Raw genomic sequence first — 27,771 nt, 5'->3', positions numbered from 1 at the left:
TTTCTATAAAGGAGATTGAAAAGGTTAGTTTCCTTTACACTTAAGACATACTCCTGGTGCTGCTATTCCATGGTGACCAGGCGCAGAACAGGGTTTGTACGTTTATGTTTTTTATTAATTATAGTTGAACAGGTGTCAAACTTTGTTAATGATATCATCATGCTGTCATTCAAGAGCAGCTGTCAAACTTGTTTTTCCGGTGAGTTCCTCCCATTGGCTGGGGGCAGGTGTGTGTGTGTGTGTGTGTGTGTGTTTGATTTGAGAGAGAGAGAGAGTTTTTTCAAAATTATAAGACACAGAAAGACAGTGAATGAGGAGGACGTGCAGAGAAAAGATACAAGTTTGATAAGACGTGAGGAGAGAGATGCACTGTGGTTGTTGTTTCTAATTAAAGTTTCACTGGATGCATCACCTGATCAGATGGATGCATCACGACATTGCATACCTTTACAGCAGTCGCCTAAAGAAGTTGTCAGTTTGTCAATGTTGTGCTTGTTAACACAACACTTAAAGTTGGCCCCTCCTCCCCGGCTCATTCTGGGTTATGGTGCTCGCCAGCGGGTGAAAGTGGACACCAACGCACACTTACTGTGTCCGTTTTGCTATATTTGAGATTTTCTTCGGCCTTGTGTCTGCCAGTTTCAGACAGTTTCTTCAGGCGTGTTTACTATCCGGTTAGTTACAACATTTTGTAACCAACAAAAGAATTAAGAAAATACAGGCAAAGGGCCAGGTTTCTGAATACAGAAAAAAAACACATACTTCTCGTAAATAAGAGGATAAATCGATACACACCAGATTTGTACAAATATACAAGATTTGTACAACTATACATGTGTGAATCAGAATGTTAGCATTTTAGGTTGTTTATTTAGTTAATTTAATTTGTGTGAATGATCAATGAATTTATTTAAGCTTTACAAGCAAATAAAAGTTGAAGGGCACACACACACACACATGTTCCAGTTCGATACTTGGGAGGACATAATGCATTACAGGTCCTTACCCAAACTTTAACCAACACTACCTGCCTGACCCCACCCTAAATGTGACCTCAAACAGCCGTTTCAAGCAACCAGGGCCAGGCTAGAGGTCCTTCCCAACACTTTCCAAATATTCACTTCAAATAACCACAAATCCACACTTTCCAAAAATATTTTTACCTTTCAAAAATTACTTGACTTTGCCAAACTGTGCTCAATTTCCAGAATGTAAGTAGGCTACCTCTCCTACTAATATTGTCCAAAAATGCCTAAACCTTTTCATAATCTCCTAAATCATTTCCCAATATCATAACTTTTTTAAAAGCTGCTCCCCACAAAGACATAACAGAACAAACACGCTCTCCGCCTCGAGCTGTGCCTGAAGGGGAGTGGCCTCGGGGAGTTCTTTTGGCTCAGGAGGTTGGGGAGTGGCAAAGAGGCGCAGTCAACAGCCTCCAAAAAGTACCTTCCACTGCTCCTCAGCTGCAGTCTGACCGAGAGGAGCGGGCTGGCGGGTGGACACGGAGACTACCTGGCTGCTGAGGTTCGTACGGTAGATTCCACAGAGCCGCTTTGGCTGCCGTGTCCGTGTCAGAATGAGCATGTACGGGTCCCAGAAGGGCCTGTACATGAGCCGCACGGCCGGATCCAAAGGCGACATGAACAGAGAGGGGACCAACCATTACGCACGAAGCGAGGTCATGCACGGAGGCGGTAATGGATACGATCCCTACTTTGACGGAAACAACACGTACAGCTTTTCAAAGTCCTCTGGAGGCGGAATGGCAGGCGGAATGTTGGGCGGAATGTCGAGCGGAATGATGAGCGGGATGGGAGGCGGAATGTCCAGCGGAATGATGAGCGGGATGGGAGAAAGGATGTCGGGCAGCATGGCAGGCGGACTGTCCGGAGGGATGTCCGGCGGATTGAGGTATGACTTCATTTTCTATGAGGGGCCGTGAGGGACATTATTCAGAATACACTCTCACACACACAACTGAAATGCTCTCACACACATTACTGAAATGCTCTCACACACACACACTAGTGAAATGCTCTCACACACACTACTGAAATGCTCTCACAGACACTAGTGAAATGCTCTCACACACACTAGTGAAATGCTCTCACACACACACACACTAGTGAAATGCTCTCACACACTAGTGAAATGCTCTCACACACACTAGTGAAATGCTCTCACACACACTAGTGAAATGCTCTCACACACTAGTGAAATGCTCACACACACTACTGAAATGCTCTCATACACACAAGTGAAATGCTCTCACACACGCTAGTGAAATGCTCTCACACACACTACTGAAATGCTCTCACACACACTACTGAAAAACGATATGCTCACACACACAACTGAAAATCTCTCACACATACTAGTGAAAAGCTCTCACACACACACATGATATGAAAAGCTCTCATACACACATATGAAAATTTCACTTGAAACGGAAGGCATTTCACTTGCAACGGAAGGTGCAGTGTTGCCAGGTCCGCGGACCTGGTTACCTTGAGCGGATATGTACACTTTGAAACATGTTTAGCGATGCTTGTTCGCAACATAAGAAATGTGACTTAATGTTTAAAAGTGTACATATCCGCTCAAGGTAACCAATTGTTTCAGATCCCTTCGACTTAATGGATCAATATATAAATTACTTGACTTGAAGCTAATATCTGGTGGCGCAGCGCGCAGACTGCGCCTCTTTGAGTGCAGTATCCTTTTGCGTGAAAGAGATCGAAACCAGGTCGGGCAATCTTTTTATTTTTATTTTTTCGAAAATGTATTTCTTCATCCGTGGCTGTGATGCACTGCTCACTTATACTATCGTAATCGCCGAAATGGATATGAACGGTGGCTTGAAGATCTCCAGCAATATGTTTGTGAATGTGTGACGAATCTGGTGAGCGACAGAGCCCCGCTGCAGATGTTAAGAGAACACAACGCAGGCACGCGTATGGAAACCAGTAGGTTTGAAAACCAGTAGGGGTGTAACACCGGCTGCTGCCGAACAGTTGAGGCATTAGACAGTGTTCTGATTGTCTCCGCTGAGGCCAATATGTTGTTTAGTAACGCCGTTGCTTAAGGGCTGTTGAGCACATTGTTGATCTGCCATCCTTGATCACCTTCCGTTTCAACTGAAACACCTTCCCAGGGTTGCCAGGTCTGTGTGACAAAACCAGCCCAATGGCCAATAAAACCAGCCCAAAAACCAGCCCAATATCAGAACTCAAAATATGCCCGTGCCAAACCATATACACTGCTTTTAAAGTCCAACAGCATTGCTATCATTGCCAAATGTATTGTAATATCTACAAAGTAACACCAAATGTTTAGTATGCCAGCATTAAAAGCAGTTTATGGTAGGATTTGGGTATAAATAAATTATTTCATTTAAAATATGGATTGTTATTGAAAGATATTCATGTAATTTGCATGCAAAATAGGTCTACCCGAACCAGCGGACACAAAATTCAACCCGCGGCAACACTTCAAAAGTTGCCCAATGCCGCGGGAAAGACCATGACCTGGCAACACTGCACCTTCCGTTGCAAGTGAAATGCCTTCCGTTTCAAGTGAAATGCCTTCCGTTTCAAGTGAAATGCCTTCCGTTTCAAGTGAAATTTTCATATGTGTGTATGAGAGCTTTTCATATCATGTGTGTGTGTGAGAGCTTTTCACTAGTATGTGTGAGAGATTTTCAGTTGTGTGTGTGAGCATATCGTTTTTCAGTAGTGTGTGTGAGAGCATTTCAGGAGTGTGTGTGAGAGCATTTCACTAGTGTGTGTGAGAGCATTTCACTCGTGTGTGAGAGAGAATTTCACTAGTGTGTGTGAGAGAATTTCACTAGTGTGTGTGTGTGAGAGCATTTCACTCGTGTGTGTGAGAGCATTTCAGTAGTGTTTGTGAGAGCATTTCACTAGTGTGTGTGTGTGAGAGCATTTCAGTAGTGTGTGTGAGAGCATTTCAGTTGTGTGTGTGAGAGGGTATTCTGAATAATGTCCCTCACGGCCCCTCATAATTTTCTGGTTAACTTTACAACTATTTAATCTGCCCTTTCCTCGCACACTAAAAAAATAAAAAAGTTGAGTCAACTTTAAAAAGTGAGGCAACCAGCTGCAAAGCCTTTTTGAGTTCACTCAACTAAGGGCTAATGTGTTGTGTCAACTTATGATAAGAAGTTCACTCAAAGTGATATCTTAAGTTTGTCAAACGTAACATTACTATTCAGACGTACTTATGTATTTAAGTTTCATCTACTCATGTACTTAAGTTCAGAACACTTAAAATATTAAATTGGAGAAACTTTCAATTGTGTGTTCTTGTAGATTATAAACATACATCAACAGCACTTAACATTTTTTGTTGAGAAATGTTTTGTTGAGAGAACTTACTTTTAACTTAAAATGTTTTGTTGAGAGAACTTACTTTTAACTTAAAATGTTTTGTTCCTAAATTTCACTGCCCATTATTTGAGTACACTCAACATTCTTTGCAACGTTGCCTTCATTTAAATTAATTAAAAATGTATACCGTTTTCTTTGGAAAAGTCAACAGTTAAAGAAAACAAACTTCTTCAAACACAAAATGTTTATTAACAATAACTAAACATTTGTTTGCATAACTATATGAATTCCAGGTGTCAACACTTGAACATAGACAGCAGAGGGTCAACATCCTTAAAAATCAAAATGGCTGCATAAAGAAAAAAAAGAAAAAATCTGTTTTGTGAATCCAAAATCAAGGCCTTGAAACAAGCTTTGGAACATGGTTGTGACACGTGTGTAGCCGTCACGAGTAGGTTCCCCCTACGGTACAGGCTCCCTTTTATTCAATAAGTGACAAAAACCTGAACTGGAGCAAATCTGCCATTAAACAATGGACAATATCCTTCCAAATCTAATCCATATCTAAATATATTAAACAAACAATGGTATCAAAAACCAATGTATTTTAAACAGGGGCTAAAGAAAATATGTTTATGTTATTTTATTATTTAAAATATAAGATTAAAGTAGTATATATATGTATTTATATATGTATTTGTATATATATATATATGTGTGTGTGTTTACTGACATACATGCGCAGTGGCCTTAGTTACCTCAGCAGATGCCCAAACCACTATATTAAGTTTTCTCAACTTAACATTTAAAGTGGATTCCACTCTTTATTAATGAAATTGACATTTTGAGTTCGTTCAACTTTTTTCAAAGGCATTTGTTGACTCAACTTAAAAAAATGTGATCGGACAACAAATTTGAAGTTGGGCTTTTTAGAGTGCAGCCACCTGTTGCCTGTGAACCAAGGGGCCCTGCAGAGCTCTGTTTGCTATCAAATATTAATCATGACTGCCGGGTTTATCAGTATTCATTTCGCCCTTCCACAACATCTGTTCTAGACATAATAGTGCCTAAGCAACACACACATACAAAATAGCTCATACACATTTACCAAACATGTACATCATAGCATTTGCAGCAATCATATTTCCTCCAGTCTCAATTCAAAATGAAAGAAGGTTGCATACTTCATGACACATTTTACAAGGAATGTGGCTGGTATGATTTGATGTTTTTTTTGTATAAGGAGTTAGCACCTGACTTATTTCTTACATTGGATGGCCTACACAGTCATAACAAAACAAGGCCGCGCTTGAATACATGACTTTATGTCTTTATGTGAGGACTCAAGCTGCAGAATTATTTTAATCCACTCCTTTGCTACTTGCCTCCCTGAAGAGAATCACTGAGTTGTATGTATACAGTAGCTCACATTGAACTGCTTAGTCCACTGCAACAGCTTATCTCAGTTTCAGACACCCCCCCCCCCTTCCCACACACACACACACACACACACACACACAAACAGGGGAAATATGCCACTGTATACTTTAGAAAATGAAAAATTTTGTTAATTAGTTCCTGGGTCCAATCATTTATTATTTATTTCATATATTTTTTGATATTTGTTGTCAGATATTTGTGTCTGCCTTTTGAATCGAAGAGTATTATGTGCATTAATGGGACATGAGTTCATACATTCCTTCACAACTGATAACAAAGTAGACATCTAAACTGTGATATTGTTGTAGCCATGCCTTTATTGTAGTAATTCAGATAGCTTGGTGCTAATAAGTTTGCTCTGCTGCTCCCTGCAGTGGCTCAAGTTCCATTAACCAGAAATCCATGATGCTGCAGACCCAGTGCCAAGAGTACCTGAAGAAAGCCGACTACGCCCTTCAGTCTGTGAGTCATGCTTTGTTTCGTAACTCTACTACACTCAAAAAAACGATTCAATCCCTTCTTAGAGGTGACACATTTAAATATTGTTTGATACATTTAAATAAATAAATTACAAAACGAATATATTTATATTGAATGGGTGTAACACAAAATGAAGGAATACTTTCATTTATTAGATTTATTTAGGTTACACTCACAAAAACGATTCAAGCCCTTCTTAGAGGTGACATATTTAAATATTGTTTGATACATTAAAATAAATCGATTACAAAAATAGATATTTATATTTAATGGGTGTAACAAAATGTATGAATACTTTCATTTATTAGATTTATTTAGGTTAGATGGTGTGCATATCAACTCAAAATAAATGTGTTTCATTGAGGACTACCCTTTGCGCATGCGCCTTTTGAAAATCAGTTGTTTGCATGAGGTGAAGACACTTTCAGGGCTGTATGGTGGTGTAGTGGCTAGCACTGTCGCCTCACAGCCAGAGGGCCGTGGGTTCAATTCCCAGTAGGGGTGTTGCTTCTGTGTTGAGTTTGCATATTTTGTTAGTTAGTTTATATTTTGAGTTGGACAAACACAAATTAATTTAATTTAATGAATATCGTTATTTTATTTTAGATGTATTTGATACAAATGAGTTGGACTAACTTAATTACATTGTATTGCACTGATGTGCTAAATTTGAGTTGGAGTTGCATATAATTATTGGATGGAAAACCTGCCAACAATTTAATTGAGTTCATCCAATGAGTCATTTCTTTGAGTGTAATGGGCTCACTTGCTTCAGAGCAAATATAAACCTGTCTCAGTCTTCTAGGCTTTGTTCCAAAAGAAAAAAAAGATTGTGTTGCAGCTTCACTTGATGCAGAAAGAATGACAGAAATAACGTTTGATTGTATATTGAGTAACTGAATGAGCGGTCATTTAAAATGACACTCATACACTCAAAAAAACGATTCAAGCCCTTCTTAGATGTGACACATTTAAATATTGTTTGATACATTTAAATAAATCAATTACAAAACGAAGATATTTATATTGAATGGGTGTAACACAAAATGTAGGAATACTTTCATTTATTAGATATATTTAGGTTACACTCACAAAAACGATTCAAGCCCTTCTTCGAGGTGACACATTTAAATATTGTTTGATACATTTAAATAAATCAATTACAAAAATAGATATTTATATTTAATGGGTGTAACACAAAATGTATGAATACTTTCATTTATTAGATTTATTTAGGTTCGATGGTGTGCATATCAACTCAAAATAAATGTGTTTCATTGAGGACTACCCTTTGCGCATGCGCCAGCTGAAAATCAGTTGTTTGCATGAGGTGAAGACACTTTCAGGGCTGTACGGTGGTGTAGTGGCTAGCACTGTCGCCTCAAAGCCAGAGGTCCGTGGGTTCAATTCCCAGTCGGGGCGTTCCTTCTGTGTGGAGTTTGCATATTTTGTTAGTTAGTTAGTCTATATTTTGAGTTGGCCAAACACAAATTAATTTAATTTAATGAATATCGTTATTTTATTTTAGATGTATTTGATACAAATGAGTTGAACTAACTTAATTACATCTTATTGCACTGATGTGCTAAATTTGAGTTGGAGTTGCATATAATTATTGGATGGAAAACCTGCCAACAATTTAATTGAGTTCATCCAATGAGTCATTTCTTTGAGTGTAGACACATAATAGAAAACCCTCTTGAGCCACATTTCAACTGTCAGTGAATCCACTTGATACCGCTTAACATTGCCAGCTTTACACTTGGCAACACACACACACACACACACACACACACAAACACACTCGCTCTCTCTATTCCTCAGGTCCTTGCTGAGCAACTTTTTTTAAATGTGTGTGTGCTTTACTGCGACATTTTTGTGTATGTTATTACACATTATTGTATCAGTGTAAAGCAAAAGTGTTGCATTTGATCAACAAAACTAAGAAAGTGTTTGGCTCTATGTCATATCACAAAAATAACATCAACAAATTTTTTTGCCCAACATAAAGTTTTTAAAGACATGTAATATGAAAATATACTAGAAGGAACACACTGTTGGATACTTTTGATTGGTAGACACTGAATACATTGAATCAAAGTGTCCTTATATGGGTTTAGAAATAAAGAAATCAAATGTTTTGCACCAGAGACTTTTCACAGTAAAATAAGTGGATGCATATTTTCCAATTGTTTTTCTGCACAGTGGTTTTGTACACCTCCATGAATGCTTTGTCCATGCCTTGCAGGGCAGTTCCATGGGCGATGCAGAGCGCTACATGATGATGGCTAAAGAGACCATTGACCAGTTGAAGAGCTGCGCCATAGACTTGAGAAAAATGGGACAGCCCTCTGACAACGTAGTCAGGAGGTAAGACAGACTTATCCCGTTCCCTCCTCTTATTCTCATATCTGTTTATCTGTAACTGAAAGGATTTTCATACAAGTCTTTCTCTTTTCCTGATCCGTAGTGTGGAGATCTGTCAAGACCAGCTGAAGAGTGTCCACATAGCCATGAATGGCTCCATGAAGAGGAGGAAGAGCCACAGAGGGAGCTCTGGAGGCTGGGAGGAGCCTGGAAGGAACTTCCAAGATGCTATGGCCTGGATTGCACAGCAAAAGGTGCACACACACACACACACACACACACACACACTCACTCACTCACCTTTTGATCACATTTCTCTTGTGGATTCTATAGCCTTTTCAAGTTCATCCAAACTCATAAACTAGATTTTAAATTTTGAATAATTTAAAGACAAAGGAATGAGCAGTGTTGAAATTGACTGACATATCTCATGAAACCATGGTACCATGCAGAGACACTGGATCAAGGTGGTAATGATTGTGGCAATTACTGTTTGAGACAATTAATTTCTAAAGGAATGGAAAGAAAAACAAGAACACACAAGAGGTAATTCACATATTTTGGGGATGTACTGCAGGAAAATGGACATTAAAAGAAGGCTTTGACTTGCCATCAACTCTCGGAACAATTTTATTTTGGTAGATTCCTGGGATGTTTTTGGGGAAGAGGGTCATAAATTCACAAAAAGAAAAGAAACATCTATCTTGGTTTTCTGCTGCCACCTGCTGGTGACATTAAGTGATTCAAGATTCAAGATTCAAGATGTTTTATTTGTGCATCTCAAATACATGTTTGAAACACACTTTAAACCTCCTATCTGGGCTGCAAGAAGGGTTTCAGAAGGCTTTTTGCTGTTCGCCGCAACATTTACTTAAAATATGCATTTTTAGCTGCTAAGGTTTGTTAAATGTTGGTTTCTGCTGATCAAATATCATTTTTGCTTTTCAGCGTCTGATTGAAACTTCTTCCTGGGGAGACGATGCTGCCGCCATCGATCAGCAGCTCATCAGCCACCAGAAATTTCAAAGCTCCATCCAAAGGAGCGGCGAGGTGGACCGAGCCAAAGACAGCCTGGTGGGTTCAGTTATCATTGCTGCTTGCATTAAACAATGCCAACCTTATTAGGGTGGCAACAGAAGTCAATTAATTGATATAGTGTTTCAGAGAAAACACTGACTGGATCCCATATATCCAATGTTGTACCTCAGAAGCATAATTTTGTGAGATCCCCCTGGCTGGTAAATGCTCCTATGCTTTAAACTCCTCAGGCTATTTTTAGATAACGTCTTAAGAGTGTCTTTCACTAACTGATGTTGATCCTCTTACCACAGAATAAGAAAGGAGACAAGGGTAATCTTCACGCTCTGGATCAGGAATGGGACAGTCTACAGGTGAAAGCAAAAAACAACCCTCTTGCTCGCTAATCATCACCTCTTGTGTTGTGCAATTTCAGGTGAACTGTTGTATTTAGACATACTCTCTTCTCCCCTGATAGAACATGTTGTATGTAAGGACCGAGCAGCTGCAAGAGCTCAAGCAGATCATCCAGGATATGTCCAAAGAGATCATGTGGGTGAACGAAAGGGAGGAGGAGGAGCTGATGTTTGACTGGGGAGACAAGAACATCGACCAGTACATCCCCCGCAAGCAGGAGAGCTACTCCGTAAGTAGTACGATTAAAAGATCAAAAGTCCAATTGGAGAAAGGGGAGAGTTGGGTTTATTTTGATGCCTTGACGCTACAGAAATTCTTGATTAAATCCAGGTTTTTTAAAAGAGCTTCTTTCTGGTCGCTAAATATTCTTGGCCATCCTGTGGGTCTAAAATACACGAATGAGGTTAAACTGCTTCTTATAAGGGACGTGAGACTGTTGGCGGCTGCAGTCAGTCATCCACAGCGAAGTCAGAGAGTATTCCTCCATCTGCAAACTGATGTTTTCTAAACCTCCTCTTATGTAACAGAAACTGATGAGTGCCCTGGAGGTCAAAGAGAAGGACCTGAACAAGCTGAAAACCAGAGTGGATACCCTCCTGAAGAACAACCATCCAGCTTCAGACAAGATTGAGGTGTGGGCCGACCCCTCCATCACCAGACGGTGTTTACACGCAATTATAAATTGGAGCTTTTCGGTTAATGTTTCTATTTTCTCTGTCTGTATAATTCAGGCTTACATGGACACCTTGCAGACTCAGTGGAGTTGGCTTCTTCAAATCACCAAGTGCATCGATGTTCATCTGAAGGAGAACGCAGCTTACAACCAGGTTACATGAAAAAAGCAATTGCATATTAACAACTGATAGTGATGTCGTGGTTGTATTTTACTGACAGACATTTTACTGTTTGGGGTTGGCTCTCATTATTGTCGCTTTCGGCAAACAAGCATTAATAAAGTCACTGCCCAGCACCAGATGGCAGACACACACATTTAACAAGTAGTTTGCTAACAAAGTGGAGTGTGTAAAAGCACTTTTAACAGACGTAATGTCAAAATAACACTGTAAAAAAACTCTAAATATATTCCTGATGAAGTCTTCTATGTATCTCAGTTCTTCAAAGAGGCCAATGAGACGTACAGCGGTCTGCAAAAGGAACATGAGGCGGTCGGTAGGAAGTTCACCTGTGACAAGGGCACTTCACTGGAGAACCTAATGGAGCTCCTCAGGGGACTGGAGGTACGACAGCTTCCTCTTTTCATTCGTTCTTAAATAATGTAAGAAAGTCTGTGGATGGATCTAAACGCACTACTTTTTTGGTCTTCTTATTACAGTAAGCTGTTTTGTCCTATTTGTTCTATTGTTTTCTGATTATGTCTGTTCAAGTTTCAACCTTTTGTCATATAAATCGATTTTCTATTTTTATTTGGTATCATTGTCTTTAGCTTGAATAAGCTAAAGAACCACTACTGTTTCTAATTATTTATAATGATCCTCATTGTTGTAATCATAATTATTCCTTGGTTAGTGTAGGATCTTGATTTGTTTTTGTTATTTCCAGAGTGAGAAGGAGAGGATTATGGAAAACAAGAGGCAGGTTCAACATCTGGTCAACATGTCCAAGAACATTGTGAGACTGAAACCCAGAAACCCAGACGAGAAGAGCAGCAGCCCCATCTTTGTACAAGCCTTGTGTGACTTCAAACAAGACCAGGTCAGTTTTCTAAAGCACATGCCACACATACACACCATTGGTAAGACATTAATAGTGTCATACTTGTTTCAGGGGTGACTAAGACAAAACATAATGTAAGCCTATATTTCCCATTTCTCAAGCAGCCATGGATACAGATCACAGACAACTGAATATTTAAGTTTATTTACTGATTTGGATTAACATACTTTCAGCTGCCATCTTCACTCTTTATGTTGCGAGTCATCATCAATATATGCCAATCACCTTTATTTATTGGGTGATATCATTTATTTGTATTGGCCTCCACAGAAGGTGATTTGTAAGGACAATAAAGCCATCCTAAAGGACAACAGTCAGCGCAGTAAGTGGGACGTGACGGGCCCCGGAGGACTTGATATGTCGGTGCCCTCTGTGTGCCTGATCGTACCACCTCCCAACCCCATCAGCATCAGTCTGGCCAGCAAGTAAGATGCACAATTTGTTTGTTTTAGCCGAGAAAAAAACACAATAACCTTGTTGTTGTGAGGTTAAGTTTTAAATGTTGTCCCTGTGTTTTCCAAAGAAACGAGCAGTACTACGAGGCCATCCTGTCCATCTGGAGTCAGCTGTACATCAACGTTAAGAGTCTCATCGCCTGGCAGTACTGCCTCATGGATATGAGAACAATCAACTCCCTCACCGTGTCCATGGTAAGTGATGAGTAAGCTCAATGAAACAGAATGGAACGTTTTTTTTATCACGGGAGGGGTTTAAATAATGTCCATTTACTTACCTTTTGGTTTCTGATGTTGGTTAGGTGCAAGTCAAACTTAATGTGTGTGTGTGTTTGTGTGTGTTCAGCTGTCCTGCATGCGTCCGGAGGAATACCGTAAACTTATCAAGAGTCTGGAGACTAACTACGAGGAGTTCAAGCGGAGCAGCTACGGCTCCCAGATGTTTGCTGACGAGGACAAGAAAAGCATCGAGACTCAGTTCACCGGAGCTCAGACCCACTTCGATAAGATCGTGGTGCAGCTGCCTACTTACAGTCAGTATTACTAACATCATACCTCACACCACAATTTATGTTTGTATTTAAAGGTGATGATGTGAAATTATAATTATGTCATAAAAATATTCAGCGTTGAACATAAATCAAAGCTGTGTCAGTAAAAGACAATCGAGAACTGTGTCCCTGTTTAAAAATAAATGCTGCAAGTTATTGTAAGTGCAGTGATAACACAGAAATTCAATTATTTTGTTCATCACCTTTACAACCAATGTTTCCCAATTTCAACATCCATATTGTTATTGTCAATTTCTTTAGAAATTGAAATGTCTGTATTGAGGAGAACGTTTAAAATGTAAAAGAATGTCAAGTCTCTCATTCTTAAAAAGCCCAATCTGTATGATAAACAATAGTTTTGGTTGATTTCAATTCGAAAACCCACTCCATGTTCTGGACTCTACATTTCAAAATAAAGTCCTCGTGGTTTTGACATGAAAAAACTATTGCTTAAGTGTGCAAGACTTCACAACATGTTGTGTTGATACAAAAATCCACCTGCTTGACCATAGAATCATCTTTTCTTACAATTTGTATAAGTAAAACGAATCTTGTCTCACCTCACAGTTCAGGGACACGTAGAAGTACAGCAAGTACAGCAAGCAGCCGACCAGCAAGCAACTGAGGCCAGGATGCGTGAGGAGGAGGCCTGGAGGCTGGAGGAGGCCAGAAGGCTGAAGGAGGCCAGGAGGCTGGAAGAAGAGGCCAGGTTGCGCGAAGAGGAGGCCAGGAGGCTGGAAGAAGAAAGACGAAGAGCGGAGCTGAAAAAAGTGAAGAGAAATGAATTGAAGGTGGAGAGCAAGACGGTGAAGAAGGTGAAGACGCCCACTTGTTCTACCTCTCGTGTCTTCTCCTCGTCCTCCTCCACGTCCTCATCCTCCCGCAGCTTATCTGAGCTGCATGCGCTCAGACTCAGGCTGGAGGGCACCGAGAACACGCTGAGTCAGCATGTTCACATCTGCTTGGGAGACGACGGGATGCACGACTGTGGCGTCAAGATCTCTCAGCTACAGGTAGACGCGCACATTCTTAAATACCCAAACAAACATAGATAGACACGCATGCAGTCTTGAAAATAAACGTTCTTCTAAATACATATTTGTTGCAATGACTCTACTTGGGCGTTTCCCCACAGACGGTGCAGCATGATATCCAATCGCTGCATGCAGAGTACATGCGTCTGAAGGAGCGTATCCTGAAGGAGCTGGAGGCCATGAATGATTCTGATAAAGCCCAGTTCTTCCGCAGTGAGATTGGAGTCATTGACCAAAGACTGGGCAGTCTGGAGAGCAGCTCGTCAGCTTACATGCAGCGGTACGCAAACAAACTGTTGTTCTTTAGCTTTGATTATTCGGATTGACATCAAGTACTTATCAGCTAGAACGATCTGAGATATCATGTTATATACATAAGATCATAGATGTTCTTATGTTAGTTGGTGTATTAAAAGTGCACTCACTTTTCTCACATTACTAAGCCAACAAATGGTAAGAACTCTGACATTGATTTCACACATTATCAAAAGAATAAATGTTTTCCATCATTTCTTCCCCTCTATCAGGCTGCAGGCCCTCAGGGACATGCTGGAGAGTGTGGCACGAGCTGAAGACATCGTGAAAGTTCATGAGGCACGACTGACAGAGAAAGAGACCACCTCTCTGTCGGACAGCGAAGTGGAGGATTACATGTTGACCCTGAAGGTATTTTAAAGGACATGTTACATGGTCACAGAATTTGTTTTTGTTGCTAAAATTGCTGCCGTTTTCTAGAAGATATTGCTATGTTTTTGTTTATTTAATTTGTTAACATGTATTGCACACGTAAGACATGATTGATGTTAGGACAGACAACCAGTGCATATTAGTTATTGGCTGAGTGGTCATCCATCAGTTTAAATGAGGAAAATTGATGGGAAAAAGCTTAAGAGCCGCACTGTGTTGCATTTATGTATGCCGCGATTCTTTAAAAACATATTGATAACTTGTCTGGCTTTTCACATTTTAATGGTGTGTCTTGTTGATGTGTAGAATATTAAAGCAAAGCTGGATCAAAAGAAGAATGTTCTGTCCTCCATGGAGGCGGAGCTAGCCAAGGCCAGCCACTGGAACAGCCAGGTGGGCGGGCCCTTCCACAGGTGTGACATGATGCTCTCCAAATACAGTGAGCAGGTGAACCTGCTGTCAGACCGCTGGAGACGAATCCACAGGCAGATTGACACAAGGTATGTCTTCCTCTCTTTCTGATATCTATTTTACACAAGGAACCCATATTAAACCGAACCTAACACATGACTATTACACCAAATCTGAGTATCTGCAATGTATCTTTGTCAAACCATTTCAACTTTTATTACAGCCTTTCAACACAGCACAACCCATTTATACCTGAGTGCACCTGCAACTCGCTTAGTCTTTCTCTCTGTACCTCATGTAATGGTAAAATACAGTCCTGTCACGTCATGGGAAAATGGAGCTAAGGTGATCAGGAGTTGAGTGATTTAGTGTAGTGGGAAAATACGGAGCAGACCAGCCTGCTCGTAAAATCAATCACATTCCACACTAGGGGTTAGGGAGGTTAGGGGTTAGGAAGCAGATACAAGGTCTCTGGGTCTTATTCCAAAAAAGGAGCTGACCCTTCCAGATGAAGGAGAGGGAACTTCTTCTTTGAAGTTCTCGTACAAACCAGACTCAGCACTTTGGTTTGTTTGACCGGGGCATAACCCTCATGTTGTAAAAGTAATGGTGTGACTTGTACTTCATTGAATCTTGTGTCACAGAGTTCCCTGAGAAGCTGTGTAATAACTTTCCTCCTCGCAAGGATTACAACGGATACAGGCAACTTTGATTCAGAGACTTCAATCCTCCTCTCCTGATTTACCGAGACAATTTTCCTTTACACTCGCAAGAATCAATACATTATAGTGTAAAACATGCAGATGATATGTTGCTTTATTATGAATTTATTCTCTTTGTTCAGAGTCCAGGATTTGCAGCTGTATCAGCCTCAGCTGCAGCACTACACGCAAACCAGCACCTCCCTTATTAATTGGATTGATGTGACAAAGAAAAAACAAGATGCCCTGCAGGCCACCAAGATAGAGAGCATCCAAGGACTGATCGATCATATTAACAAGCAGAAGGTTTCCGGCTCAGCCCTTCGTTGCTGTTGATTAATTTGCTTACGCCGTTGAGAATCTATATCCGACATCTTTATGTTATTGTCTTCCTCAGGTCTTGAACTCCGAAATCAAATCGAAGAGGGAGACGGTAGAGAGTGTGCTGAAGGACAATGGTGCCTGTGTGAATGCAATCAAGGTAAGGAGGCCTACATATACTGTATTCTGCCTTCAAACTCATTCAAATAATTAATGTAATGACTATGTCCGTTTTACAGGACTATGAAACGGACCTGGCCTCCTACACCTCTGGTTTAGAGACTTTGCTCAACATCCCCATCAAAAGGACAATGTTGAAGTCACCGTCGATGGATCTTAATCTGGAAGTAATGAAACCAAATTGGAAAAGTTGACTAATTAAAACACTAAAGCTGCTTTTGGCATATGGTGACCCACTAGAATAGGAAAAGGTTTTCCCGTTATAGGATCAATTACATTTCTATGAATCGGTGAAGTGACGTGTGATCTAACTGTATCTTTTATCTTCGCCTTGTCTCAGGCTACACAACTACAGACCCGTTACATGGAGTTGCTCACCCATTCTGGCGACTACTACAAATTCCTGGGAGAGCTGCTCAAAAACATGGAGGAACTCAAGGTACCAATGTTGTATTTGGTATTTCTTTGAATATGTGTGCTTGCTTTGTATTCGTTCGCATTTCTGTTTGTGCTCTGTCTAAGTTTTATATTGTTATAAATATGAATATTCATTTGATGTTTTTTTCATCAGTTAAACCTATTTTAATCAATCACCCAAGTACACTGTGGCAAAGTGTTTTTACAATAAGTACACTGAAATGTACTTGATTAAAGTTCCTAAAACGACCTATGCATTTACTTTTGCTTCATCTTGCTTTCAGATTCGTAACACCAGGATTGACCTATTAGAGGAAGAACTTCGACTGTTGAGGGACAACATGCAAGACCGCAAAGCCAAGAACAAATCTCTGGAAGATGCTGTTTCCCGTTACCGGCTGGAGTTATCCAACTCACAGGACATGCTGCTATCAATGGAGGAGGTGAAGCAAACCTCTGCGCTGCAGTGCAACGCCACCAAGGACAGTCTCGACTCGACTCAGAACCAACTGGCAGACCTCAATGATGAGGTGACACGTGTCAACTACTTGCTTGAAGAAGAAAAGAGGAAGAGAAGGCTAGCAGAAGATCGCTACACCACGCAACAGGAGGAGTACGAGTCAGTGCTGAGGAAGAGGCTGAAGGAGCTGGAGATGGTCAGCGTGTCCAAGACGGAGGCGGAGAAGAGTGTGGCAAGTAAGGAGTACGAGATTGTAAAGCTGCAGCGGCAGCTGGCCGAGGAGGCAGCGAGGTTCACGGATCTACAAAGAGAATTGTCAAAGGTAAGGAGCCAATTCAGTACGGAGATCGATAACTTAAAGCTCAGCTATGAATCCCAGATCCACATCAGCCACACAGATATCCAGAGAATGACAGCCCTGAGGGAGGAAGGTACAGCTGATCTCCAGCTGCAAAAGGAGAGGATGGAGACAGAGAGAAGGAATCTGGAGGAAGAGCTGAGTAGGCTCAGGATGTATTTGAGCCTTGCTGAAGAACAAAGGATGAGGGCAGAGGAAGAAGCTCACAGCCAGCGTGCTGTCATCATAGAGGAAGGGCGCAGGAGGAGAGAACTGGAAAGTCAGGTTGAGGTGCTGTTAAGGCAGGCAGATGAGGAAAGCAGCCAATATACAGAGGAGCTAGCTCTAGTCATGAAGAGTCTGCAGGACAAGAGTGAGGAGCTGGCCTACATTACACATAGTCTGGATGAGGAAACCCGCAGGAGGAGAACTGTAGAGGAAGGGCAGAGTGTGCTTGAACAGAATTTTGCCCAGCTGCAGATGAAGCTGACCAGTTCATCAATGGTTGCTAACCAGCTAGGGGAGTGCAAGGGGGAGGTTCAGAAGATGCGGTTGGAACTGGAGAGGGAGAGCAGGGAGAGAAGCAGAGTAGAACAGAACATGAGCAGGTTACAGGGACGTATGAAGGACCTTCAGTCTGCGAGAGATGAGCTAGAGAGCCAAGGAGAGAGTCTGAGAAAGGCAAACAAAGAGGAAGTGTCCAGAAGAAGGCAGGTAGAAATGGAGCTGAAAGACACCACCATGGCCATGACAGACTACATCAGCACCATTAACACTCTACGCCAGAGCCAAGAACATGCCAGCACGTCAGAAAAGAGAGGGGAAGAAGAGCGTCTTAGGTTGCAGGAGGAGCTGGAGAGAAGCTCGAGACAAAACAAGACCTCTGCAGAGCACATGGCCCAGCTGAGCGCCAAGCTGATGGCCCTGCAGCAACAGCTCCTCCAGGAGCAGGCCACAGGCAAAGAAGCAAATATCAAAAATAAAGGCCTTTACAGAACTATTGAGGAGAAAAGTAAGGCACTGAATGAGAACTCTGTTGAGCTTCAAAGGATGAAGGTGATGACAGAAACCCAGACCAAAGAGATGCTGAGGCTGAAGGAGGAACTAAGGACGACACAACATGATAAAGAGGAACTCCTGAGATTGAAACGGGCAAAGGACGATGAGCTCTTCTCCCAGATTTCTGGTCTGGAGCTGCAGCTGCATGCCAGTGAGAGCAGCATTGTAGATTACCGCAGCCTGGTCTCAGAGCTCTCATCGGAAAGACAGCAACTCAAGCTGGAGACTGAGAAAATACAAAAGGAGGTCACTGAGGTACATGGAAGTGTGGCACGTAGTCTGGGAATGTCTCATCTTTTCAAATCAGAGTCCTAAATTAGATCAATCAAGTAGCTTTTAGTCTCTGTAGCCAAACCTTTGCTAGATCCTCTATAGATGCCTCCCACTTGGTAACTCTGATTTGAACACATATTGGTCTATGTGTTTGAATGAATTTGCATGCCAATCACTTGCATGCCAATATAATCTGTGCCTTTGTGCCTGCCCATGCTGTGCAAAGCTGTGCAGTCTGCATGCCTTTCCTCCTTTCCTTCTTTCCCAGAGTGATCAACATCATCAATTACATCATTACCGCTGGTCCTCTGATCTGATACAGTTTGGTTGATTTTTGTCGTATTATTGTGGCATTTTGATGGTCTTTGAGACACATTTTGAAAACGTATAAAAATAGCACAGGTATACGTGTAAAATATACACAACATTTTACAGTATTGAAAGCAACTATTCATGCCATTTTAGACCAGTCGATCAATATATTGCCATTATTTATTTGTGCTGTTTAAATCTGTAAAACGTATTAGTTTAAATATTGGATCTGATTCAAGATTGGGAAGGTTGATTTCACAATGAAAACCTGTTAGTTTTTTAAATTGTGTTTTTTTCCCCATGGATCGTTTTTATTATTATTATTGACTACTGTAATGTAATTACTTACATATTTTAACTTCCCAGTCTTACAAGACATTGTCTTGTTTTCATGTTTTCTTCTGAAGGGAAATAGTCTGCATGATATATTGCAAAGTTAATATTTTGTTCGAATGCACACAGACCTGTTTTGACTATTTTTAGAATCAAAAACAGATTTTAACACACGCAACAGCAAAAACTAAAAACATCACATTTATGACATCTCCCATTTCCCTAAAGCCAAACGGTTGTTCAGTGTTCTGCTTCTAGAGAAAAAAAATATAGCAAGTATGTTTGCTGTCCTCCTTGATGGCATTTAAGTGTACCATTTAAGGTTTACCAGCAGTAGTACACATTTAGGTGCAGTTCATTTTAATAGTGGCATGAGGATTTCTTGAATAGATTTCTTTTAGAGCCAAACCTGTTCTATCCTTGATTTTATGCTTGTATACTGTGATGTAAATTGCAGAGAACAAATGTATGGTTCCTAAAAAATAGAGTTAACTAACCTTTTGTCTCTCTTCTTTTTCCTTCTTTTTTCTGCAGACAACAGACTCGATGCTATCCATTCAGTCCCAGTACAGTGATATTGTGAATGAGAAAGATGCTCTATTGCTGAAACTGCAATTGTCAGAAAAGGACAAAGATCGCTACCAGAGGCTAGAGGAGGAACTCAGTCGCATTACATTGTCCCAAGAATCTGAACTTCGAAATAAGCAACGTCTGCAGGAGGAGAACGATAACATCAAGAGAGATTTAGATTACTGGAAGGTACAATATGATAGTAAGCAGGGCCTGATGAAGCAACATGACACGGACAAGGAGCGTCTGGAAAGTGAAAAGAACACTTTGAAAAGTGAGATAGAGAGGCTGATGAGGGAACTCAGGGAGCTTGATCAGACATATAAAAGTAAGCTGTCAACCATGCAGAAAGAACTGCAAGAGGTAGCTGTTGTCAGAAAAACCCATGAAACAGAGTTGATGAGAGTTAGGGAGCCCCCGACCTTGGATACCTCCACACTGGTTTTTGACGGAGTCCGTAAGCCTGTCACAGCAAACCAGTTGCTTGACTGTGGTGTTTTGGACGAACCAACATTCAGCCAGCTTATGAAGGGGCACAAGACTGTCCCTGATGTGTCTAATGACAAAAAAGTCAGTCTGAAAGGGACAGGTCCAATAGCGGGAGTGGTAATTGGAGCTCTGAAAGGTCCAGGTTCTATTGCAGGACCTATATTCAAAATGACTTTCACAGAAGCAAAACAAGAGAATCTGCTACCTCCAGATTGTGTTGACCTACTACTGGATGCTCAGGCTGCCACAGGCCACATAATTGACCCCAGAACTAATCAGAAGTTGACAGTTGAAGAGGCATGTGATCAAGGCTTGGTTGATGAAGACGACAGAGAGAGGTTGATAGCAGCAGAAGCCGCAGCTGTAGGATATCGGGATCCTGTTACAAGCAAACCCCTTTCAGTATTTCAGGCCATGAAGAAAGGAATGATTGACAAGAATACAACACTGCGTCTGCTACAAGCCCAGGAGTCTGTGGGGGGAATTCTAGATCCTGTACTCAGTGTATTCCTTCCCAAAGACAAAGCCATTGAGCGTAACCTAATCAATAATGACATATATAGTGCTCTGAATCGAGGACCTGAGCTCTACCTGGATCCAGAAAGTGAGGATTGTGTAACCTATATTTCAATGAAGAGGAGATGTAAGGTAGAGCTACACACAGGTCTTCTGCTTCTTCCTATACCCGGTAAGGTAGACCCCTCCAAACTTGTCTTTGATGGTGTTCGTAAACCTGTCACAGCCAAGCAACTGCTTGATTGTGGTGTCCTGGACAAGCCAACATTTATAGACCTAGAAAAAGGGAAGCAAAATGTCCCAGAAGTGTCTGTTGACAAAAAGGTTAATCTGAAGGGGACTGGGCCTATTGCTGGGGTTGAAGTTGGGAGTCAAGGCAAAATGTCTTTGTCAGAAGCCAAGAAACGGTTGTTCCTGCCTGAAGATAGTGCTAATTTGCTACTGGAAGCCCAAGCTGCCACAGGTCACATCATTGACCCCAGAAACAACCAGAAGCTGACCGTAGAAGAGGCATGTGCCAGAGGAGTTGTGGACATTCGTGATAGAGACAGATTATTGGCAGCTGAAGCTGCTGCTGTGGGATACAAGGATTCTAGCTCTGCCAAGCCTCTCTCAGTGTTTGAGGCTATGAAAAAGGGACTAATTGACAGGAAGACTGGGCTACGCCTGCTTCAGGCCCAGGAGTCCGTGGGGGGCATTCTAGATCCGAATATCAGCGTGTTCCTCCCCAAAGATACAGCCATCAAGCGCAAACTTTTGGATGAAAACCTCCGTCACGATCTAAACCAGTGTCCTGAGTGTTACCGTGATCCAGAAACTGAGCAAGTTGCCAGCTATGACGCATTGAAAAAAAGATGCAAGACAGAGCCTCACACAGGTCTGCTTCTTTTGCCAATCACAGAAAAGCTAGACCCTTCAAAATTGATCTTTGACGGTGTTCGTAAGCCAGTAACAGCAAAGCAGTTGCTTGATTGTGGGGTCCTGGATAAACCAACATTTAACCAACTAATGAAGGGAGAGAAAACGGTCCAAGAGGTGTCTGTGGATAAGACAGTCTTTCTGAAGGGGACAGGATCAATTGCTGGTGTGGCAGCAGGGCCTTTAGGGAAAATGTCTTTATCAGAAGCCAAGAAACAGATGCTTATACCTCCAGAAAGTGCAGATTTACTACTGGACGCACAGGCTGCCACAGGACACATAATTGACCCCACAACCAATCAGAAGCTGACGGTAGAGGAAGCATGTGCAAAAAGAGTGGTGGACAATAGGGATCGAGATAGACTCTTGGCAGCAGAGGCCGCTGCTGTGGGATATCGTGATTCTAGCACAACTAAGCCTCTCTCAGTGTTTGAGGCAATAAAGAAGGGATTGATTGACAGGAAGACTGGGCTACGCCTGCTTCAGGCTCAGGAGTCTGCTGGAGGTATTCTAGATCCCAATCTCAGCGTGTTTCTCCCCAAAGATACAGCTATCAAACGTAACCTTTTGGATGACGATCTCCGTCATGCTCTAAACCAGAGTCCTAAGTGTTACGTTGACCCAGACACTGAGCGTGACTCCAGCTATGAGACTTTAAAGAAGAGAAGTAAAACCGAGTCTCACACTGGCCTGATACTTCTACCAATCAAAGAGAGAAAAGACGCATCCAAACTGATGTTTGATGGAATCCGCAAGTCAGTCTCAGCGCAGCAGTTGTTTGAATGTGGAGTCATTGACAAGCTAACATTAGACCAACTAGTTAAAGGGGAGAAAACCGTTCTAGCAGTTTCTAATGAAAAGACAGTGTATCTTAAGGGAACTGGAGCCATTGGTGGGGTGTTAGCTGGACGTGAAGGACAAATGTCTTTCTCAGAAGCCATGAAACAGTTGCTCCTGCCCTCAGATAGTGCATATTTGCTACTCGAAGCTCAGGCTGCCACAGGATACATAATTGACCCTAAGACTAATCAACGGCTGACAGTAGAGGAGGCATGTGCCAGAGGAGTAGTGGACATTCGGGATCGTGACAGATTATTGGTTGCAGAGGCTGCTGCTGTGGGCTTCAAGGATCCTAGCTCAGCCAAGCTGCTCTCAGTGTTTGAGGCAATGAATAAGGGATTAATTGACAGAAAGTCTGGCCTATGCCTGCTTCAGGCACAAGAGTCTGTGGGAGGAATTATAGATCCTAATCTCAGCGTGTTTCTCCCCAAAGATATAGCTATCAAGCGCAACCTTTTGGATGAAAACCTCCGGCATGCTTTGAACCAGAGCCCTGCTTGTTATCTTGACCCAGAAACTGATCTTAATTCCACCTATGGGGCTCTGCAGGAAAAATGCACGACAGAGCCTCTAGCAGGCCTACAACTTTTGCCTGTCTCTGAGAATTTGGACCCCTCCAAATTAGTCTTTAATGGGGTCCGTAAAACCGTCACAGCACAACAATTGCTTGACTGTGGGGTTCTGGATAAACCAACAAATAACCAGCTAATGAAGGGAGAGAAAACTGTCTCAGAGGTGTCTGTAGATATAAAGATCGTTCTGATGGGGACAGGGTCAATTGCTGGTGTGGCAGCTGGACCTTTAGGGAAAATGTCTTTTACAGAAGCCAAAAAACTGAAAATGATGTCGTCCAAAAGCGCTGACTTGCTACTTGAAGCTCAGGCAGCCACTGGTAACATAATTGACCTCAAAACTAATCAGAAAATGACTGTAAAGGAAGCATGTGCCAGAGGAGTCGTGGATAAGGAGGACGAATCAAAGTTGTATGCTGCTGAAGCTGCTGTTATTGGTTACAGAGACCCAAATACTGGCAAGCTCTTATCAGCAGGCCAAGCGATGAAGAAGGGATTAATTGACAAGGACACAGCTCTACGTATACTTCAGGCTCAGGAGTCTGTAGGGGGTATTTTAGACCCTGCCCTCAGTATATTTCTACCCAAAGATCTTGCTATGGATAGGGATCTCATAGATCAGGACCTATATCAGAGCCTGACTCAGCATCCTGAGTGTTATATAGACCCAGACACCCAACAAGCAACCACCTATGTATATCTGAAGAAAAAATGCAAAGTAGATCCAAAAACAGGTCTTTTGCTTCTCCCTGAACCTAAAAAGCCATTAACTGTCCAGGGGCTCAGGGGCCAAGTGTCGGTCATAGATCTAGTGGATGCAAACCTTTTAACCCGGTCAGATGTGGACCAATTTAGGGAAGGCAGATTGACGAGCCACGACATTGAAGACCGTCTGTGCTCCTACCTGAGAGGTTCCACCTGCATAGCAGGGGTTTATGATGAGGCGAGTGAGCAGGTTCTGACAATCTATCAGGCCATGAAAGATGGACTGTTGGAATCTGGGACCACTCTGGAATTGCTGGAGGCCCAGGCTGCTTCAGGTTTTATAGTTGATCCTGTCAACAACCGTTACCTGACTGTTAGTGATGCCTACAATAAAAGGCTGTTTGGGCCAGAGTTTAAAGACAAACTGCTATCAGCAGAGAAGGCTGTGACTGGCTACAAACTGCCTGGTACAGACAAGGTTATCTCCCTCTTTGAGGCCATAGAGAGAGGTCTGGTTGAGAAAGGTCATGGCATTCGTCTACTCGAGGCCCAGATTGCCAGCGGTGGTATAATTGATCCTGAACACAGCCATCGTATTGACGTGAACGTAGCCTACAAGAGAGGTTACTTTGATAAGGAAATGAACGCGACCCTGACTGATCAGAATGTTGAAGCTCAGTGTTTCTTTGATCCCAACACAGATGAAAAACTAACTTATCTTGAGCTTAAGAAACGCTGTATCACAGACAAGAAGACTGGCTTCATACTTTTGCCTATCACGAAAGAACTAGCGTCGACTCTGAAGAACACTCTGAGAAAGAGGAGAGTGATAATTGTAGACCCGGTGACTAATAAAGAGATGACAATACGTGTAGCGTATGACCAGGGGTTTATTGACTACGAGACCTTCCTGGAGCTGTCCGAGCAGGAGTGTGAATGGGAAGAGATCACTATCACTAATCCAGATGGTTCCACAGAATTTCTTATCAATGACAGGAAGACTGGAAAACAGTATGATATTACTGAGCTGCTTGAAAAGCGAGTAATTGATCAATCAGATCTAGATAATTACCGATCGCAGAGCATCACCCTTACTCAACTTGCAGATATCATCGGCAACAAGAAAAAACATGCATCATCATCGTCATCATCAACAGCCGCAGGTACAACTTCAGTGACATCATCATCATCATCATCAATGACTTCAAGAACATCAGCATCCCCTCGTACAACTGTCGTGAAATCATCATCCACTTTAAGAACTTCAGCAGCCTCAGTTCCATCGTCAGTGACATCCTCATCAGTCCAGTCGAGACCCTTATCACCTACTCTTTCCAAGATGACAACAACAAGAACAACAACTGTCACAGGGCGAAACTCCTCATCCAGCAGTGTAGCACAAGACGTACCTGACTCCCATAGTGGTATATCCAGCAGATCTATCACTCTGGCCTCTCATGTTGAAACACGAGGTGCCCAGGAACCTGTAGGTGCCATATTTGACACAGACTCTATTGAGAAAATTTCCATCAGTGAAGCTCTGAATCGTGGTCTGGTGGATTCCATCACTGCTCAAAGACTGCTGGAGGCTCAGGCTTGCACAGGGGGGATTATTGATCCCACAAATGGCCATAGACATAGCATCCAAGAGGCCATCAGCCTTGGCATAATAACTGCCGACATGGCCCCGAAGCTGAAAAGTGCCCAGAAAGCCTTCTTTGGCTTTGAGGATGTCAAAACCAGGAAGAAGATGTCTGCTGCTAAAGCCATTAAGGAGATGTGGCTGCCATATGAGGCTGGGCATAGGTTCCTGGAGTTCCAGGTTGTAACAGGGGGGCTTTATGATCCAGAAATGGACTGTAGAATAACCATAGAAGATGCTGTTAACAGGGGCTGGTTGAATGTGAGAGCAGGCCAGAATCTCCAAGACATCATGAACCACACAAAGAACCTAACTTGCCCCAAGACCAAACTTAGAATCTCTTACAAGGAGGCTTTTGATAATTGTCTGGTGGAGGAAAGCAATGGGTTGAAAATGCTGCAGGCATCATCTGTGTCTTCCAGCGGGATCAGCAGTCCCTACAATGTCACCTCTGCCCCAGGATCCACCACCGGCTCCAGGAGCGGCTCAAGGCGAAGCTCCCGCAGGAACAGTCTGGACCTAGGCTCCTCTGCCTTTTTATCAACTTCGCACTACAGTCGCACCTGCTCCACCTCCTTCTCCACAAAGTAAACCAAGAAAGTTCCTGCACATTCATACTCTTACAAACAAAATCTGAATCTGTTAACCGTACAGTGATTGTTGAGAAAAGAACTTGGGTGTTGAAAATGCGGAGGAACATTATATGATAATGTACTTCAAACATAATGCTCTTAGGGCTTTTTTAACATAGTTTTAGATTGTTGCTTTGGTGATGCTATGCTTTTAGTTCAAATGATTGTGACAATAAACATCACCAAGATATTTTTTTTAAACTGGACCACCATATTAATGGTAGCCATGTTATGGTATTATTGAAAATAAAGTGGATATTAATATAATTGTTGGTTCCCTTTAGTTGGCTTAGATATCTTATAGATTTCATAGACATATTACAAATATATTTTTCCAAATCTTTCTTAAATGCTATTTCTTTTTAAGCTTTGCATTGGTAACAAAATGGTTTGATGTTTACATTTATTTGTCATCTGAAATGCCTGTTTTGTGAGGGGAGGGATGCAGGGTTTGGTTCCATAGATTGGTTTAAGGACACTTACAATTTCTTTTTTAAATAATCAGTTTTTAACCATTGTTGTTTATTTGCTCTTTCACAATTGCGGTTTTGTAACAGTTCAATAATCAATATCTCAAAATAAAAAAGATTCATTCTTTTTTTCATATGGACCGATGACTGTTATTCATGTTCAGTTTTCATGCACACTTTTCATATTTACATCAGAATTACATTTATTACAAAGGTTTTGGTGGGAGAGAAAAGAACTGAAAGATTTATGAATTTAAAATCAAAGAGCTGTACAATTTTAAACAAAAATCTGCAAAAGTTTACTGTATTGGGTATAACCAAATCCGTTTGTAGGTAGTTGAAAGTGACAGTAATTCTGTTACAGTGTACAATGATACTGCTATAAGGTAAACTCTTATAAAATAGCATATGTTGACATTTTTTTTCAGTTTGATCAAGTCAGAAGTAATCGTTACTTCTAATTGCTTTATGCTTTCTCTTGTTAAACGATTGACCTTTATACTTTGTGTTAACACAGAAGTCTATTTAAGAAAACAATTGAAAATAGGTTACAAATGTTTCTACCATCTTTTGTGGGTAATTATTTCAATAGAGTAATTTGTGTTCTGTAAAAGTAAAAAGTATATAAATTCATCTGTGCAAGAGAAACAGTTGAGGATGCTATATATAATCTGAAATATGCACAGGAAAGTAGGCATTTGATACATCTCAGAAGAACATATCATTAAAAATAACCAACAAAATTAATGTTATGTTACAATTTCATGACAAATATGAATACATAACATGATTGAGAGCATGTGAGTTGTGTTGTATGTAGGCCTATATATTATTATATCGTTCTGATCCACCCTCCATGCCAGTTGGTGGCGGTAGAGCACAAAATCGTCTTTGTGTGTGTATATGTATGTATATGTATGTGTATGTATACATAAAACAAACATAACAATTTTTATTTTTTTAAACTAACAAAACGTACACGGACCATATACATACATATACACACACATACATACACATACATTTCACACAGAGCTGAATCCTTCTTGAGACCAAAGTGCTACATTATGATGATGTGATGT

General features: G+C 41.4%; 1 protein-coding gene across 2 annotated transcripts; it reads left to right on the top strand.

Annotated features, from left to right (window-relative positions):
• Nucleotides 1-1,507: 1,507 nt before the first annotated feature.
• On the top strand, nt 1,508-26,829 carry LOC130193861 (desmoplakin-A-like). 2 transcript variants are annotated; one of them, XM_056414655.1, is made up of 24 exons: nt 1,508-1,914; nt 6,164-6,251; nt 8,518-8,639; nt 8,740-8,890; nt 9,585-9,710; nt 9,968-10,027; nt 10,132-10,299; nt 10,598-10,702; nt 10,802-10,897; nt 11,183-11,308; nt 11,631-11,783; nt 12,075-12,229; nt 12,328-12,454; nt 12,606-12,792; nt 13,378-13,823; nt 13,946-14,124; nt 14,372-14,510; nt 14,838-15,031; nt 15,787-15,949; nt 16,041-16,124; nt 16,204-16,311; nt 16,485-16,583; nt 16,846-17,343; nt 19,870-26,829. In XM_056414655.1, exons 1-24 carry the CDS (start codon nt 1,580-1,582, stop codon nt 26,176-26,178), a joined length of 10,218 nt encoding a protein of 3,405 aa, XP_056270630.1. In that variant the 5' UTR covers nt 1,508-1,579; the 3' UTR covers nt 26,179-26,829. The 2 variants fall into 2 exon arrangements, with proteins under 2 accessions (XP_056270630.1, XP_056270629.1); XM_056414654.1 differs by having other exon boundaries at nt 16,846-18,672.
• Nucleotides 26,830-27,771: the final 942 nt, after the last annotated feature.

The sequence above is a fragment of the Pseudoliparis swirei genome, chromosome 5 (genome assembly GCF_029220125.1).
Source record: "Pseudoliparis swirei isolate HS2019 ecotype Mariana Trench chromosome 5, NWPU_hadal_v1, whole genome shotgun sequence".
Taxonomy (NCBI): domain Eukaryota; kingdom Metazoa; phylum Chordata; class Actinopteri; order Perciformes; family Liparidae; genus Pseudoliparis; species Pseudoliparis swirei.
The sequence above is the reverse complement of the archived record's forward strand: the minus strand, read 5'-3'. Positions and strand labels throughout refer to the sequence as shown.

Coding starts and splice junctions, on each gene's coding strand:
- LOC130193861 (XM_056414654.1), top strand. CDS start 1,580: ATGAGCATGTACGGGTCCCAGAAGGGCCTGTACATGAGCCGCACGGCC. Junction 1,915..6,163: donor GGGATGTCCGGCGGATTGAG/GTATGACTTCAT, acceptor TGCTCCCTGCAG/TGGCTCAAGTTCCATTAACC. Junction 18,673..19,869: donor TACAAAAGGAGGTCACTGAG/GTACATGGAAGT, acceptor TTTTTTCTGCAG/ACAACAGACTCGATGCTATC.